At 41.3% G+C, this 15,315-nt stretch overlaps 1 protein-coding gene across 4 annotated transcripts in view; it reads right to left on the bottom strand.

The window, feature by feature from the left end:
* Positions 1-15,315, bottom strand: part of Musk (muscle associated receptor tyrosine kinase) — a 106,012-nt gene that overhangs the window by 45,720 nt on the left and 44,977 nt on the right. For 3 of the 4 annotated variants that reach the window (XM_087551327.1, XM_087551328.1, NM_031061.2), the window contains 1 exon segment: positions 2,908-3,032. In XM_087551327.1, the coding sequence (XP_087407453.1) occupies positions 2,908-3,032 (125 nt within the window). 4 annotated transcript variants of the gene reach the window in all.

The raw sequence follows: 15,315 nt of genomic DNA, 5'->3' as shown, positions 1-15,315 counted from the left end.
ACATCCATAGTTAACACTCTGGTGCTTTCTAAATCTCCAGGGGCAATCTCAGTCCAGTCAAGTTGACTGTAAATAGTATCTGTCACAGAGAGGGATCTACTGTCTAGGAGGGTGAAGAGAGAGAATGTAGAGGAGAGAGAAGCTCTCCTCAGACATATAGCAGCGGGATGTGCCTCAGAGTTTTAGACACTTGCCTCTTGGCTTCAGGCTCTGCACCAAAGAAAAAGATGCAAGCTTGCCAGATGATTCCATGAGGCTGGCCTGACGCCGTCTGTCCCTGGAACATGATCTTGAGAGCTCACCAAAAGAACAGGCTGCTCCCAGCTTAGAAAATAGATACAATAATCCAGAACAGAAAAACGGAGCAAGATGAAACAGCACGGTGAAACGAACGAAAAGCAGTGGTGCTTTAGGGAGTGAAGAGGTGCTACAACAGGAGGGAGATGTCATTTCCCGTGAAAACGCCATGCTCACCAACAGCTGACACAACTGACGTCCAGAAACTATATTGATTTAAATGGCGTCTATACCAAAGCAATGAAAATATGTTTCTTTACCTCATGAGCACAATCTTAAAACTGTGATAGGTTAATCTTTTGGTTTGCTTTGTTTGGTCAAATTGACACAAGCTTGGAAGAGTAAACCTCAAATAGGGAACTGGTTCTACCAAGCAGTCTTGTGGGGAATTCCCTTGATTTATGTTTGATATGGGAGAGACCAACCCACTGTGGGCAGGTGGTCCAGGGCTGTATTGGAAGGCACACTGAGCAAGCCATGGAAAGCAAGTCAATAAGCAGCATCCCTCCATGGCCTCAGCTTCGTTTCCTGTCTCCAGGTTCCTGCCCTGACTTCTTTTCAGGATGGACTATAAGCTGTCATCTTAAACAAAATCTTTCTTCCTCAAGTTGGTTTGGTTACAGATAAGATAAAAAGTATATTCTCACTAAACAGACAAGAGTCAATATTTTAAAAATATGGCAGTAAGAGTCCTGTTTAATTTCCCATTCTGGATACAAACAAACAAAACAAAACAAAAACAAAACAAAACAAAAATTAGTTATTACAGATGAAATTTCATATTGCAAAGAAATTAAAATTCCAGAAAAAAATGACATACAAAAAATATTCTTCCCTTGAGAGACTTCCCAACTTTGGAAAGTTTGAATTCTTTTGGTTGTCTTTAAGGAGTGAAAAGAGAAAATAAAATGTAGCAATGACAGCATATAAAGAATAATTAGATACAAGAAAGAAAGATGTCAAAGCACCGGATGTTAGGATCTCTCAATGTTAGCTGTAAGTGAAATGGTCCACCTGAAGTATCACACCTGTGTTATAATCACCAGGTATATACCAGGAGCTTCGAAACTTAAGTGGTCCAAGATTAGAGGTAGCCCTTAGATCCTGACACAATAAAGCAAAAATCAATTCCAAAGGAAAGTACCACTCTCCAGCCCTCAAATTAGACATCTTCAGTCCAGTACCATGAAGAGTGGTCAGTCGAAGATAACCAGACACACAAGGGAACAGGACGATGAAGGAGTCATGGGACAATAGACAATAGAAACAGACTTGCAGTTGAGTTCTATGTCAGGCGAAGGAAAGCAAGGTGGCTTCCCAGCCTCTGCAGTAACGCTTTTGACTCCCAGTGGCCATGTGTGCCCCTCATCCCTGCATTCTTCATTCACTGGTCTACAACCACACAAACCTTCTGGCAGCTCCTCCAAGAAATCATGTCTCCACTCTTATCTCAGAGACTTTGTCTGGTAATCTTCCAGCAGCTATGCACATAGTCTCCCCTGTCATCACATCCATGCCTCTTCTCAGCTGTCTTTGTCCCAAGTAGACTCAACTACTCTACTGCTACTGGAATCTTTGTCCTAAGGCCCAACTCTCCAACTCACGAAACCCAGCTTTATGGGTTTTCATTGTTGTTGTTGTTTGCTCGCTTGTTTGTTTTGTTTTGTTGTAGCTAACATAAGCTATGCATATGCTCTCTGATTTCATTCTTTATCCTTCCCCACAAGAACAGAAGCCATTTGACATCACGGATGGTCTCTCATTTTTCTTGCTGTTGTTGCCACAGAGCCTACAATATTACTTGATGCTCAGAGGCTCAACACTTGTTTGTAAAATGAACCTGTGAATGCTTGTATGTACAGTACTTAGAAGAGGGCCTGGCTCAGAATAACCATGTGATCACATTAGCTACGATTAGCATTACTAAAAAAGAAGAAATATTGAATGGATTATAATCCTGGATTATTTTTCATTAAAGTAACCTCCACCAGTCAACTGGTCTTTTCCTGGTACATTTTATGAAAATTGTTTTAGTTGTAGGAAGGACTTCGGAACCATTTCTCTTTTACATAAAAAAGTAAAAGATACATGATACGGGGAAGAATGTAAACTCCCAGGATTCGATGCCAGTGGTTTCTGGTACTAAGGACAGCTTTAAACATTGGTAAAACTAGGACCAGTGAGACAGATAGAAATGGTAACACTATATCTTAGTTACTGTATACTTATCACAGTGCTGTGATAAAGAAATATGACTTATGATTTATAAATGATAACATTTAATTTGGGCTTATGGTTTCAGAGGATCAGAGTCCACGACAGTGGAGCAAATGTATGGCAGCAGAAACAGTTAAGCGCTTACATCTTGATCTGCAAGTTGAAGGCAAAGAGAGTGGCAGAGGAAACGGCCTTTTGAAACCTCCTAAGCTTCTCAGTGACACACCTCCTAATCCTTTGCAAAGAGTTCCAACATGTAGGGATCACATACTCAAACGTGAGGCACCAAGGGCTGCTCCTATTCAAATCACCACACACCACAGATACATGCTGTGTGCAGAAAGTCGCCACCAGCAGGTCTTCCCCAAATCATCCCCATGACAAGGCACTCACAGCATTTCCGTTTTCAATCCAGCTGATGGTGGGGACAGGCATGCCTATTGCTGTGCAGCGTAGGGTTACAAAGGAACCAAAGGTGACATTGTGGGATTCAGGAGCACGCAGGATTCTTGCAAAAACTGTTAGGAAAACAAAGGGCATGAGTGATTGTTCCTTATGAAATGGCTAAGCAAGGAAGGACTTTAAAACTCCAGTTATACTGTGTGCCCTGAATATGATCACTCCTCCATGCTCTTTGTGCTATGACCTTGCATTTGTCATCACCCCAGGACACACTGAGCTAACTCCCATCATAGACGTTTGTCTTTATTGTTACTCAGTTTAGAACATTTGTACTCATGTGTGATGGGTTCCTTATGTCTATAACTCATGTCCCATTAAGGGACATTTTCTTAGAGCTGTAATCATCCGACACACAGTATAACTCCCAATCACCTTTGCCGTTCTGTCTTACGGTCTTCATACACTTACTGCTATCTGGCTATCTGATATTCCATTCATCAGTTCCTACTTGTGCATTCTTCAGCTCCCCCATTAGAACGTCTTGGTCTATTTTGTTTCCTGCTGGATTAAGTGCCCAGAAGAATTCACGATAAAAATGAACACAGGACACCACTGTAGCAAACTAAAGAAGTGATTAATGTTTTATACCCTCAATTTTATCTCTAGTAGTGAGAACAAATTAAAATATATCATGCATTTCAAAGAATGGGATGATAGACTGGGGGAAAGAAGAAATGTTTAAGATAAATGTGAGGAGGAGTATGAGTCTCCTGCATTCCTCATGGTTATACATCTTCACCAATTAAAAAATTCAATCTGTAGACTTAGAAATTCCATCTGAATTAAAGGCAGAGGTGGACACTCAGAATCAATTGGACCGGGTGGTTGAGAAGATGGACTAGATTTCTGTCCTTTACGGATGTGGAAACTGAATCCTCATTAATTTTATTTACTTTCCCAGAGTAATAGCAGTGATGAGAATGACCCTGGTCTTATGCCGTCTGATGTCAAACCCAACAGGCTTTTAAGCTGTTATGAAATCCTTTTGTTTTCCTATTAGGTTGTCAACATATTTTATGCTCTTTTCTGTTGTTTTCTGGGGTCTGAGCCCAGGACATCACAGGAATTCTAACCCCTAATTGGCACAGCACTTTGACATCGTTCTTCTAATTCACTGAAATTTGTGGAGTTCATGTGGACAAGGCAGAAGATTGACAAAACAGCCCCAGCAAGGCTAGAGCTTCTCAGCAGTCCCTCGGACTTTTGACCTTTTCAGAAGGTCACATCACTCAAGGGTATAAAAATGTGAGGATCTCTCTTGACAGCTGGATCTTAGAATGGTGCAAAATGGAATTAACTTGACTTCCTATCTTTTGAAATTCAGGACTCCAAGGTGTGTTATTTATAACACCATTTGGGTTCACCCATTTTAAATATGTAAATGTTGTACCCAAACACTGGGGGGGGGGGACAGAAAAATAATAAAAATGTCACGTTCAGTGGCAACAGTACTTAAAAAATACAAAGTTTTTTTTAATGTAGTGAGTGCTTAACGTGCGCTTAAAATCTGTCTGTTAAACTAAAATTGAGGGCTAGAGGTGTAGTTTACTTGGTAGAGTGACTGCCCTGGTTATACAAAGTCCTGATTCAGTCCCCAGCACCACGTAAACCAGATGGAGTAGATCATGCCTGTAATCCCAACACCAAGGAAAAGAAGATAGGAGGATTGGAGTCCAAGGTCATCCTCCAAGGTCATCTTCAGCTACATGGAAGTTTGAAGACATCCTGAACTACATGAGATGATGTCTAAACAACAACAACAACAGCAACAACAGCAACAGCAACAACAGCAACAACAACAAAAACAACAACAGCAACAACAACAACAGCAACAACAACAACAGCAGCAACAACAACAGCAACAACAACAACAACAACAACAACAAAAACAACAACAACAGCAACAACAACAACAGCAACAACAACAAAAACAACAGCAACAACAACAAAAACAACAGCAACAACAACAAAAACAACAACAACAGCAACAACAACAAAAACAACACAACAACAACAGCAACAACAACAACACAACAACAACAACAACAGCAACAACTTGTCTTTAGAGGCCCTGGGATCTAACTAGACAAAAAAATCAGAGTTCGGGGACACAGTAAGCAACATCCTGGAGACCATGTCATGTCTGTCGAACTCAGAACACAGAAAACTTAAAATGGCAAATTATGTAGTTGCCTCAATGAATAAAGAGTAAGAGGGAAGAAATCTGCTATGGGCTGAAAGAGGTTTAAGGGACATGTCATCTAAGAGCTCACTTATTTTCCCCCCACCGAATCCGAGTTCACAGACTGTGTTCTTTTGACAGCCAAACCCAAGCTGATCGACATTCTAGCAGGGGTTAGCCACATACTGTTCTTGTTTTCTGGTGAGAGTAATGGAGGCCTGTGCTATGCCACACAGCTCTAACACGTGGCTGCAATAGAGCGTGCATGAGCTGGTCCTGCAGGTTTTGAGCTGAGCCACTGTAATCAGAAGCACACGGAACCCACTGTCTCTGAGCATTAAGAACAGCGTGGTCCTTGAGAGCCCGGGGAATTGGATCATGTTGGTATCAGTCTTGTTACAGAAGTGTTCGAATGGTTTGGCTGAGCCCTTGGACTTGAAACGAGGGCCTTTTAGTTGAAGACTAGGACCGTAAAACAAACCGGAAAAAAAAATAGGAAATCTAGAGTCTTTTTCCTGTTTTGATTTATAGAAGCAAGTGTTCTAATTCAGGAACATTGAGTTCTTCTTGGAAATGTCGTAACCAGGGGTGGGCTTGCTGCTTTCTGATTTACAGCCTTTCTTTTTGTTTCAGAGGCTATTGCATTGTATGGATTGCCACTTAGGTACATTGCAAAACCCTTGGTGGTCTATACTGCGCAACACAGCTAAGCATAAAGTGAGATAGAGAATAAACCAGTCTGCTACTCCTGCACAGCTCATCATGATGCTGAACCTAATTCATTCCCCATCCTGCCTGATTCAGAGCTTTCTAGGGGCTCTGTTTGGGCACACGTGATGGGTACTACTGGCCACATAGGGGGCTCCATGACTATAAAACTGGTAATAAATAGTTGCTCTCTCCAAAGTGGGCTTCGTCATTAAGTGTAGTGTGTTAAGAGAAAAAAAACATGACCGGAGATTACAATGAAGCCGGTCTATCCCACACTCTCGAGCTCTCTCCAAAAGATAAGACTTGTCCCCTTTGCAGTATTGACAGACATCTTTAACCCTTCCTTTCACTTTCTTCCCTCCCACTCCCAAAGAATGTTCTAAGCATCATCCATACATTTTAGGTTTCACTGAAATGCCTTGTCTTCATAGGGTCCTTCCTACCCCTCACTCTGGTTATATTTCACGTAGCACTTATCACCACTGGACAACTGTGGGTCCTTTATGTATTTGTATTGTGATTGTCCCTCTCCCCGGGATGCAAACATTATAAAAAAGTCTGGCCTTGTTTTGCTCATCACTGCAGTCTGACCTATGCATGTGCAGGTCTCTGTGTATTGCTAAATGTACCCTGCCTTGTATAGGGTCAGTATTTATTAAATGAATGAGTGAGTGAGGAGAGTGAGTGAGTGTTGAGTGAGTGATGAGTGATGAGTGATGAGTGATGAGTGGTGAGTGAGTGACTTACTTTCCTGGTGAGATAAGGCAAATGAAGTTTTCTATAGTTTGTGAAAGTCAGCCATGCTGGACCATCATTCTCTTGCCTATCCTATTTACAGAAAAGGAAAGAGCTTGATACGTCATCGAAAGTTTACCAGACGTTTACCAGGTCAGGGCTTCTCCACCCAAACATTAAGATGTGATGTGAGAAAGGCTGGAGAGGCAAGAATGACCAACAGAAGTTGTTGTAGTCTCCTTGTTAGCTAGACTAGAAGGCTTCACTTCAATCCAGCTTTATCAGCAATAAGTCCCATGTGTTTCTACCCATCTGTATTGGCTTCCAGTTCTAAATGTGAAAGGTGAAGGTGGGCTGAGAGAAATTCCAAACATTTAACAAACATCGACGTCAATCCCAGCAGCTGCAACCAAAAATAAAAGTCAGGCTAACTTCATCCCCTGCAGGAATGAACTTGGTTATAGTTCTGTAGCAGATCTCATTGCTTCGGTGGGTAGCCGCGAACTGAGAATGCATTCTACACCATCAGGGGAGCTACGTGAGATCTGTGTGTTAGCTGCAAATGTGTGTCAAATGTCTTAATTTTATAATTTACTTTCGTGTAAGAAAATTTGTTTTGTTATATGAACAGGCAAACTGCTAAATAGCAGTTTGAAATCATTTAGTGTTTTGGGGAAATTCTATAATTATTCTGATATTATACAACTCCTCTTGATATATATAATCTGATTTATCACTATCCAATTTGCTATCCACTTTTCCTCATTCATGTTCCCATGAGCAGGTATGGTAGGAATCACCAGCACTATTTAAAAAAAAAAAAGACACGGCCAGTGTAAAACCTTAGGATTTTCTCTTACAGAATCTATTCACATGTTTTGGGTTTTTGTCTCTTGGCATATTTGAAGCCCTATCTGAAGGTCAGGAATCCTACAGCAATATAGTTTGCAACAAATCCAAGCATAATCCTTCTACTCACACCCTGAACAGGTGCCACATTCATCTTCCAAATCACTTTCAGATTTGTAATTAGTCTTATGATTGCCATTTTAAAGATCAGTATGTGTTGGGGAGATGGGACCATCATAGTTGTTCTTGTGATGTCATGGAAAACACAGGGAGTCGAAGACCTAGACCAACATTGGAAATGGCAGGTCTCCAGTCTCTCCTCTCCGTTCAAGAGATTTCTCACGTTTTGGCCAGTTCTCTATTTCTGAATGGTTATTTCAAAGGAACAGTGAGATCTCAAAAATTTTATTTTCTCCTGTGTTCTCCCTTCTGTAGCATTTCCTACCTTCCATTGGAGAGTTCTTTGTAAAGGTTTCAAGCAATCAGTGACTGGCAGGAATAAAGGGGAAAGGAAGATGACTTAAAACTAACCCAGACTGCCAGGTGGAATGTTTTACTTGATTGGTGTAAATAACCTGGTATCTAGAAAGAGGAAAACATTGTAAATACGCACTAGGCCTCTTCTATGCCTTAAATCTAAAATGTCCTCCACACACTCATGTGGTTGAACACTTTGTCTACAACTGATGCTGCTGTTTTGGGAGGTTTGGGGTTTTTTGTTTTTTGTTTTTTGGGTTTTTTTTTGAAGATTTATTTTATCATTTTAATTACGTGTGCATTAATTGTGGGGGAGTATGCACATAGTGTGTGCACGTGTAAGCGCATGTGCCTGAGGAGTCCAGAGTAGGATGTCAGATCCTCTGGAGCTGGAGTTAGAAGCAGCTGTGAGCCTCCCAGTGTGAATGATGAGTCCTCTGTAAAAGCAATAAGGCTCTTAACCACTGAGGCTTCTCTCTAGCCCAGGTTCTAAATTCGTCAGGATATATAGGTTAGCTAGCAGAACTGGGTCACTGGGGCAGACCTTGAGCACTGCATGCATTTTGTGGTACTGGTCCAGGCTTTCTGCTTCCTGATCCACTGTGTTGCATGGGCCTCTTGCAGCTGCAGATGGAGCTGCAGCAGCCAAAATGGTTTGCATCCCTTGACTCTCAGGGCCAAACGAAAGCTCTCTTTCTTCAGGCTGTCTCTGCCAGTTAGCATGTCAGGACAATGAGAAAAACACTAACACAGTTTTCCTAATATGAAAGTTAAAAAACCCAAACTATGTATGAATCAGTTTTCTTGTCCGTTCTTTTTTCTTTAGTCTCACGCTGTGCTTCTAGAATTTGGAAGATGGGATTCTAACCCTTCTATGGATTCCATGTTCTCCTAAGAAATGTGATTTGACCTGTAACCTGCATCTACAGGGAAGCGGCCCCAGCTTCAAGTTCTCTGTGACTTCTTATTCCCATGGCCCACATGATAGGACTTAAGGTCAGGAAAATAAGCAACCGAAGTAGACTGTGCATCTGAGAAGAAGCAGCAAGGCAGAAAGAGGGAAAAATACCTTTAGCGTCCCGCTCGGGTTCACTGTCTTCTGTTAATAGGAACAGGAGGAGGTGGACACACAGGCAACAAACAGAAACAAAACAATGCATGGTGAGAAGGGAGGCCATGGACCGCAGAGCATCCATTGTGCACGATTTATTAGACTCTACTTGTTTCTTATTTCAATAAGAAACGAATGCCACGAAGGGAAAGCACTGACCTTTCTTTGCAAGCAAACGATCCCATGGCATAAGATTCCAAATTACCACTTGTAGTCAGGCAGTACTATACAGAAAATAAACTACAGCATACTCGAAGACATAGCTCATTCATGCATTTTTGTTTTAATGTGGACAAGGACAATCCCCCCTTTCTTTCAAGGCAACAGAGTCCCTACTATTCTAGTGAATTCTGTTCCTCTGTTTGCCTGGCTTCTCATCTTACCAGGCCCTGCTGTGAAGTCAGTGCTGTGGACTGTGGGATCTCAGCTATCATTTCTATGGTAATAGACTCCTGTTGTGGTAAACAGGGGATTAGGGGGTTTCTGCAGAACCAGGGCCTACCAACAACAAAGATCTGGAGCTCTCATTTAACCCCCAGAGGCAACTCAGAGAGTAGAGAAGAACAAAGCATTCTGGGAACAGACTAGTCAAGTCTGCTCTGGGAGAGGAAGAAAGAAAGAAAGAAAGAAAGAAAGAAAGAAAGAAAGAAAGAAAGAAAGAAAGAAAGAAAGAAAGAAAGAAAGAGAAAGGAAGAAAGAAAGAAAGGAAGGAAGAAAGAAAGAAAGAAAGAAAGAGAGAGAAAGAAAGAAAGGAAGGAAGGAAGGAAGGAAGAAAGAAAGAAAGAGAGAGAGAGAAAGAGAGAGAAAGAAAGAAAGAAAGAGAGAGGAAGGAAGAAAGAAGAAAGAGGAAGGAAGGAAAGAAAGAAAACAGAAAAATTAAAACTCTAAGTTAGAAAGAAAAGATGAGGAATTTGTACACTTTTTTTAGAAACCCTAACCAAGAGAAACTAAAAAACAAATTAGTCTTTCTAAAATGTTCACTCTGACCATATCACACAAAGCTCTCAAGGATTATTTGTTCCAATCCTTTCAGACCTTTTTAAAAAAAAGATTTACTTAATTATAAGTCAGTTGCAGTATGCATGTATATGGAAAAATAGTGATATTGTTGGTAACCACTGTTTCTTACAGGAATAGGCTTGCACTGTTCTTCATAGATGGTGGGTATTTCCATATATGTCATACACCACTTACTCTCTGATTGACTATGATCGGTGTGACTGGGGCTCTTTTACATATAAAACAAAACAACACGTCTAAGACTCAGGGATCTACAACCAGAACAGAGCCAGGAGTGCAGTGTCCTCATTCAGGTTCAGACATGGAGTCCTCTGCTGTGACCTGTGTCTCCATTCTGTACTTCAGACCCAATCTCCAATTTGATCTGACACTCTCTGATCTCTCCTGCCTTCACCAAGAAGTCGACGGTGTTTAGTTTTATCTTCTTGCTTTAAGAATCCAGGCTAGAGTCTGCTAACACTTTATAAATTGATGTCAATTACAAAAATAAGGTTCGGAAGTTGACTGTCAAATGAACCTTGAGTCCAGATGAAGAAATTTGGTTTGTACAGAATTCCTAACAGTGCCAGGTAAAGTACAGAGGAAGATTTAGTTTCTTCTATACCAGACTCTTAGAAACTGTAGAGTCCCTGTTTTTTTATTGTTTGGTTTGTTTTGAGACAAGGTCTCACTGTGCATCGTATGCTATGCGTGGACCTCTGTCTCCTCTTCTTGAGTGCTGGAATTTAGCTGTGTTCTACGATACCAGGAAGAGTCCCTGCTTGTATCCCAGACATTATCAGAAGAGATAAATACAGATCCATTTGTGAGCCAGATTAGGGCTGAAAAATTGTGAAAGGACCTACACATACACACACACACACACACACACACACACACACACACACACACACACACACACACGACAGCTAAACAGAACCAACCAAAGAGATGCAACAGTGTCTGAGATTTGATGTTTTCCAGAAAACAAGCTTGAGATTGGACTGAGAACCAGGTAGGTAGGTAGGTAAGACATACCTTCATATGTAAACTACAAAAACTCCTTTCTATGCATAGACGCACATTTCCACACATGTCTGACATGCTTTGGCATTAATACACACGTATAAATACATGCACACACACAGAACTGGGGTTATCTTAGAGAAAAATATGAAAGATTACTTTGTGAGAACATATTGAAAGTTGGTTGCTCCCCGTGGAGCAGCTTGCTGGTCATTTCAAGGACAGGTTGCAGTCCTAAATTCACCATGTGACCCATGTGTCCATGGCGATTCCAAGTGACTTCTGAACTTGTCATCTGCCAATTTAAAGCTCCTACCTCATGGTCTTCATTTGGACTTAATTGATAAATTCTCATCTAATTGCCTTATGTGTTATACTCGTGTCTTCCAAATAGCTTTTTAATCTTCTGGGGGAAGACATAATGTTAGAACCAGGGGTAGCAACCGTCTCCTGTTGCTGTTTTTTTTCCTGAAGTATAGAACCGTTTCTCATAGAAAAAAGTCTATAGTTTTTAAGAAGTCTTTTGCCATTTTTATAAGGGATGACTTGCCTTCCACTTTCTTGACTGGCCCGGGAGGTGGTTAGGCTAGACAGTCAGTGCCCGCCCTGACTGCACGGTGTACTCAGTCTACTTCCACATCCTCGCTCAACAGTCATCAACTATTCTCTTCAATATGTTAGTTTATAGGGAACTCAGGATCATTTTAGCAACTCATTTTGGCCAATTCTTTATGAAAAAAAATGGAGGAGAGTCATAGACTCTAAGTCATCCCCCTGTTTTAGTAATTCCCCTGATTACTACCCATAAGACCTGTTTCCTACTTGCCTTCACTGGGGGGGGGGGAATTGAAAAAAAAATAGTCCAATTAGTGTTTTGATGTCTCCAAACGTAATAGCCAAAGCTCCCCATCCTGATTGTTAATTTTAGGAATTTCCTTAGCTCTTCTTACCTTGAGTTACTCGGATACACTAACACGCACGATGAGTCTAAAATCTCTAAAGAGAAGCACCGTGTGCGCTTTCATTCTGTGAATCCAAAGTCTGCATGTGTTTTCGTTTGTAGTTGTGTGATATATATAGTCAGCCGCCGATATCACCGAAAATCACAAGTACCCACCACTGATTTTTATTCTTTTTCTTATTAAGGTCCGCCTCTCCAACTTCCCCTGTGTGTGTGCATTCGTGAGGGTAAGTCATCCGTTCCACAACTGGGGAGGAAATTGGAAGGCCTATCAAAGGTCAGGAAGGAAGAAGGAAAGTAAAGATTCCCTGAGAGGAGATAAAAGGGATAAACTTGGTAAAGTCACACAAGTCATGGAGACCCTGTGAAGCAAATGAAGAAGCAGAATTAAGCAGACTTCAGAAGTATGCAGATAGAATGCATTCTTCTGGCTACAAGAGAGAGATGAGCCAAGGCATAGCAGGGATTCCACTAGTGAGGCTGAGGTGTCGGAAGAGCTGAAAGCACACGTTCTCTGCTCCTAGCTGGATGGCACTGATACTTCCTGTCTCTGGGAAGGAGTTATCATGAGGACAAAGGTCAAAAATAAGACAGAGAGGGCTTGGAGGAGGAGCCAGCCGTGTCCTGGCCAGCTCTGGGGGAGAGTGTGGTGAGGTATTTTAGAGAAGTTTGAGCAAGAGGAAAGTACTGAGGTCACCATGAGGGGAGAGAATCTGAGATGTGTGAGGCAGCTGCTTTGAACATGAGCACTTTGGAGCTTCCAGGTCTCCTGGTCCTTTTCTTAGCTCAGTGACTAGGATCCAGTCAATGCCGCACAGCGTGACAGCACAGAAGCAACAGCAGGCTCTGGGTGTTCTACAAGATGCTATTATGTGCATGTGCCTGTACTTGCATTTTGTTTATAGTATCCAAACGAGCCTGCTAAAGTATTCTGTCTTCTAGATGGATAAAAAGAAATAGCACTTCCTGTGACTATGTTGAAACAATAACACACCCCCACTCCTTATTTATTCTGTGAAATAGAAGTATCACAGGCTAGACTTGCATCTCAGCTTTTTGGCTAGGATCGAAGGTGTACGATGCTATGTAAACAGAGCACAGAGACTATATTTGTGACAGTGCTGAGTTCACAATTCAAAATCACCGTACTAGAGCCAATACATAGCAGTATTACAGATGATGTCTAAACTAAACCAATACCTAAGCCAACAGGAAGACAGGCAAAACACGAGACAGGCAGGAACTGGCAAGTCCCAGTTCTCTCAACAGCAACTGAGGTCTCATATCACATGGGTAGGTAGGTAGGCAGATAGATAGATAGATAGATAGATAGATAGATAGATAGATAGATAGATAGACAGATAGATACAGAGATAGTCTGCTTGGCATTGGGAACGAGTAGTCCATTGTTTGAAAACAAAGGCAAGAGGAAGATGCCCCTCCCTAGGAGAAGAGGAAGATACAGTCACAGTATTGCAGAATTTGGGTGCCTATGGGACTAAATCTGGATTGAACTCCAAAACATTACAGATTGGGGTTCTAAATTCTGGTCATTACATCTTTATTAGGAAGAAATAACTGTAAGACTTTCCGAGGGAAACCTTCAAAATTCCTAGAAAAGAGAAAAAAATATTTTAAAGGAAGAACAGTTAGGAGTAATGATCCATAAGTGTATAGGACGTTGGGAATAAGGACGTTAAGAGATACAATGCGCTGGGTAACTAGGTTATTAACCCCACTGAAAGGAAATATTAAAAAGGTAGCACAAATCTCAACACATAAGTCACAATGAGAGGCAAACAAAATGAGAGACAAAGTTTAAACACCAGTTAATAAACCTGAAGAAAGCAGTACGAATACTAAAAATTAAAACAGAATAAAAATAGAATTAAATAAATTAATAAAATTAATTAAATAAAAAATAGAATATCTAAAATTCATGTACATACAAGACATACAACACATTTTGAGCAAGGTGATCAAAGAATCAGTGAGTAAGAAGTTAATATTTAAGAAACCATTGAGCAGACTGATAAGATGTCTCAGAGGTCAAGAGCACTGGCTGCTCTTCCTGAGGCCCTGAGTTCAATTCCCAGCAACCACATTGTGGTTCACGACCATCTATGAAGGCTTTTTATGCTCTCTTCTAACATGTGGGTGTACATGCAGCAGATCGCACATACATTAAATAAATAATCAGAAGGAGGAGGATGAGGAGGAGGATGAGGAGGAGGAAGAAGGAGGAGGAGAAGGAAGAGGAAGAGGAAGAAGAAGAAAACTGTGAAAACCTTTGTGCATATCGAAGTGGGGAAAAAACATGCAAGATTAGGGAAGACCATAGAAGTGATTCGAGCCTCTCCTGATGTTACAAGAGCATGGGGGATCTACAGTAAGGGAGGGGCAGAGAAGCAGCAAAAAGATAAAAGATCAAAACTGTCTCAACTTGGAGCAACATCTACATCTCTGGAAGAACTAAACATCTAGATCTCTGTGGCTTTAAAATCTGAAACTCACCGTCACTGGTGAGGCTTTTAAACATGTAGCACAGGCAACACAGCCTGCGTGGCGGAACCAGTGGCTTTGCCTAGGACTCAGATCTTTCCTTACAGAAATACTCGAAAACATCTTGGTCTTTCCACGGGGTAGCAGGACTGTAAGTTACTTAGGAAATGAGTGTGTAGGAAGATTAATAAAAATAAGTTGACATTTGTGGTTTGAAAAGGTGTCCTCCCTAAAGAAAAAAAAATGGCGCCTGTTTTTCTCCTTAAAGAGTAGGTTGAATTTAATGACTCATCTTGAACAAATAAAATATGGCAGAAGTGACTGTATAGCTTCTGAGTCTGTTAGAAAGAAAAAGGAAAAAGAAAAAGGAAAGAAAAGCCTTCTTGTTTTCCACTAGCTCTCAGGCAGGCACTGGGGAAAGCTGTCACTTGTAAGGACACTCGAGCTGCCCTCTACTGGGGCCCACAAAAGAGGAAACCAAGGATTCTCACCATCCAGCACCAGCTAGAACTAACCTGCGCGCATGCCAAGTCAGACCCGGCTCTTCCAGACTCATCCAGCTTTCAGGGAAGAAGTAGTCAACATGCACCTATGACCCGGAGTAGCCCAGCAAACCCACTCGCCAATTCATGACGCATTGGCCATGACGCTGTCTGTTTCTTTTAGCCATCAAATTTTTATGTGAAATATTACACATTAATAGATGACTGACAGGCCTGAAGACAAGCTAGGATAAAAACACTGATTGTCAAAGGTCAAGAGAAAACTGCCAAAGCTACCAGAAAG

The sequence above is a fragment of the Rattus norvegicus genome, chromosome 5, assembly GCF_021556685.1.
Source record: "Rattus norvegicus strain SHRSP/BbbUtx chromosome 5, alternate assembly SHRSP_T2T, whole genome shotgun sequence".
NCBI classification, from domain to species: domain Eukaryota; kingdom Metazoa; phylum Chordata; class Mammalia; order Rodentia; family Muridae; genus Rattus; species Rattus norvegicus.
Note: the sequence above shows the minus strand (reverse complement) of the source record. Positions and strands in the feature narration are given on the sequence as shown.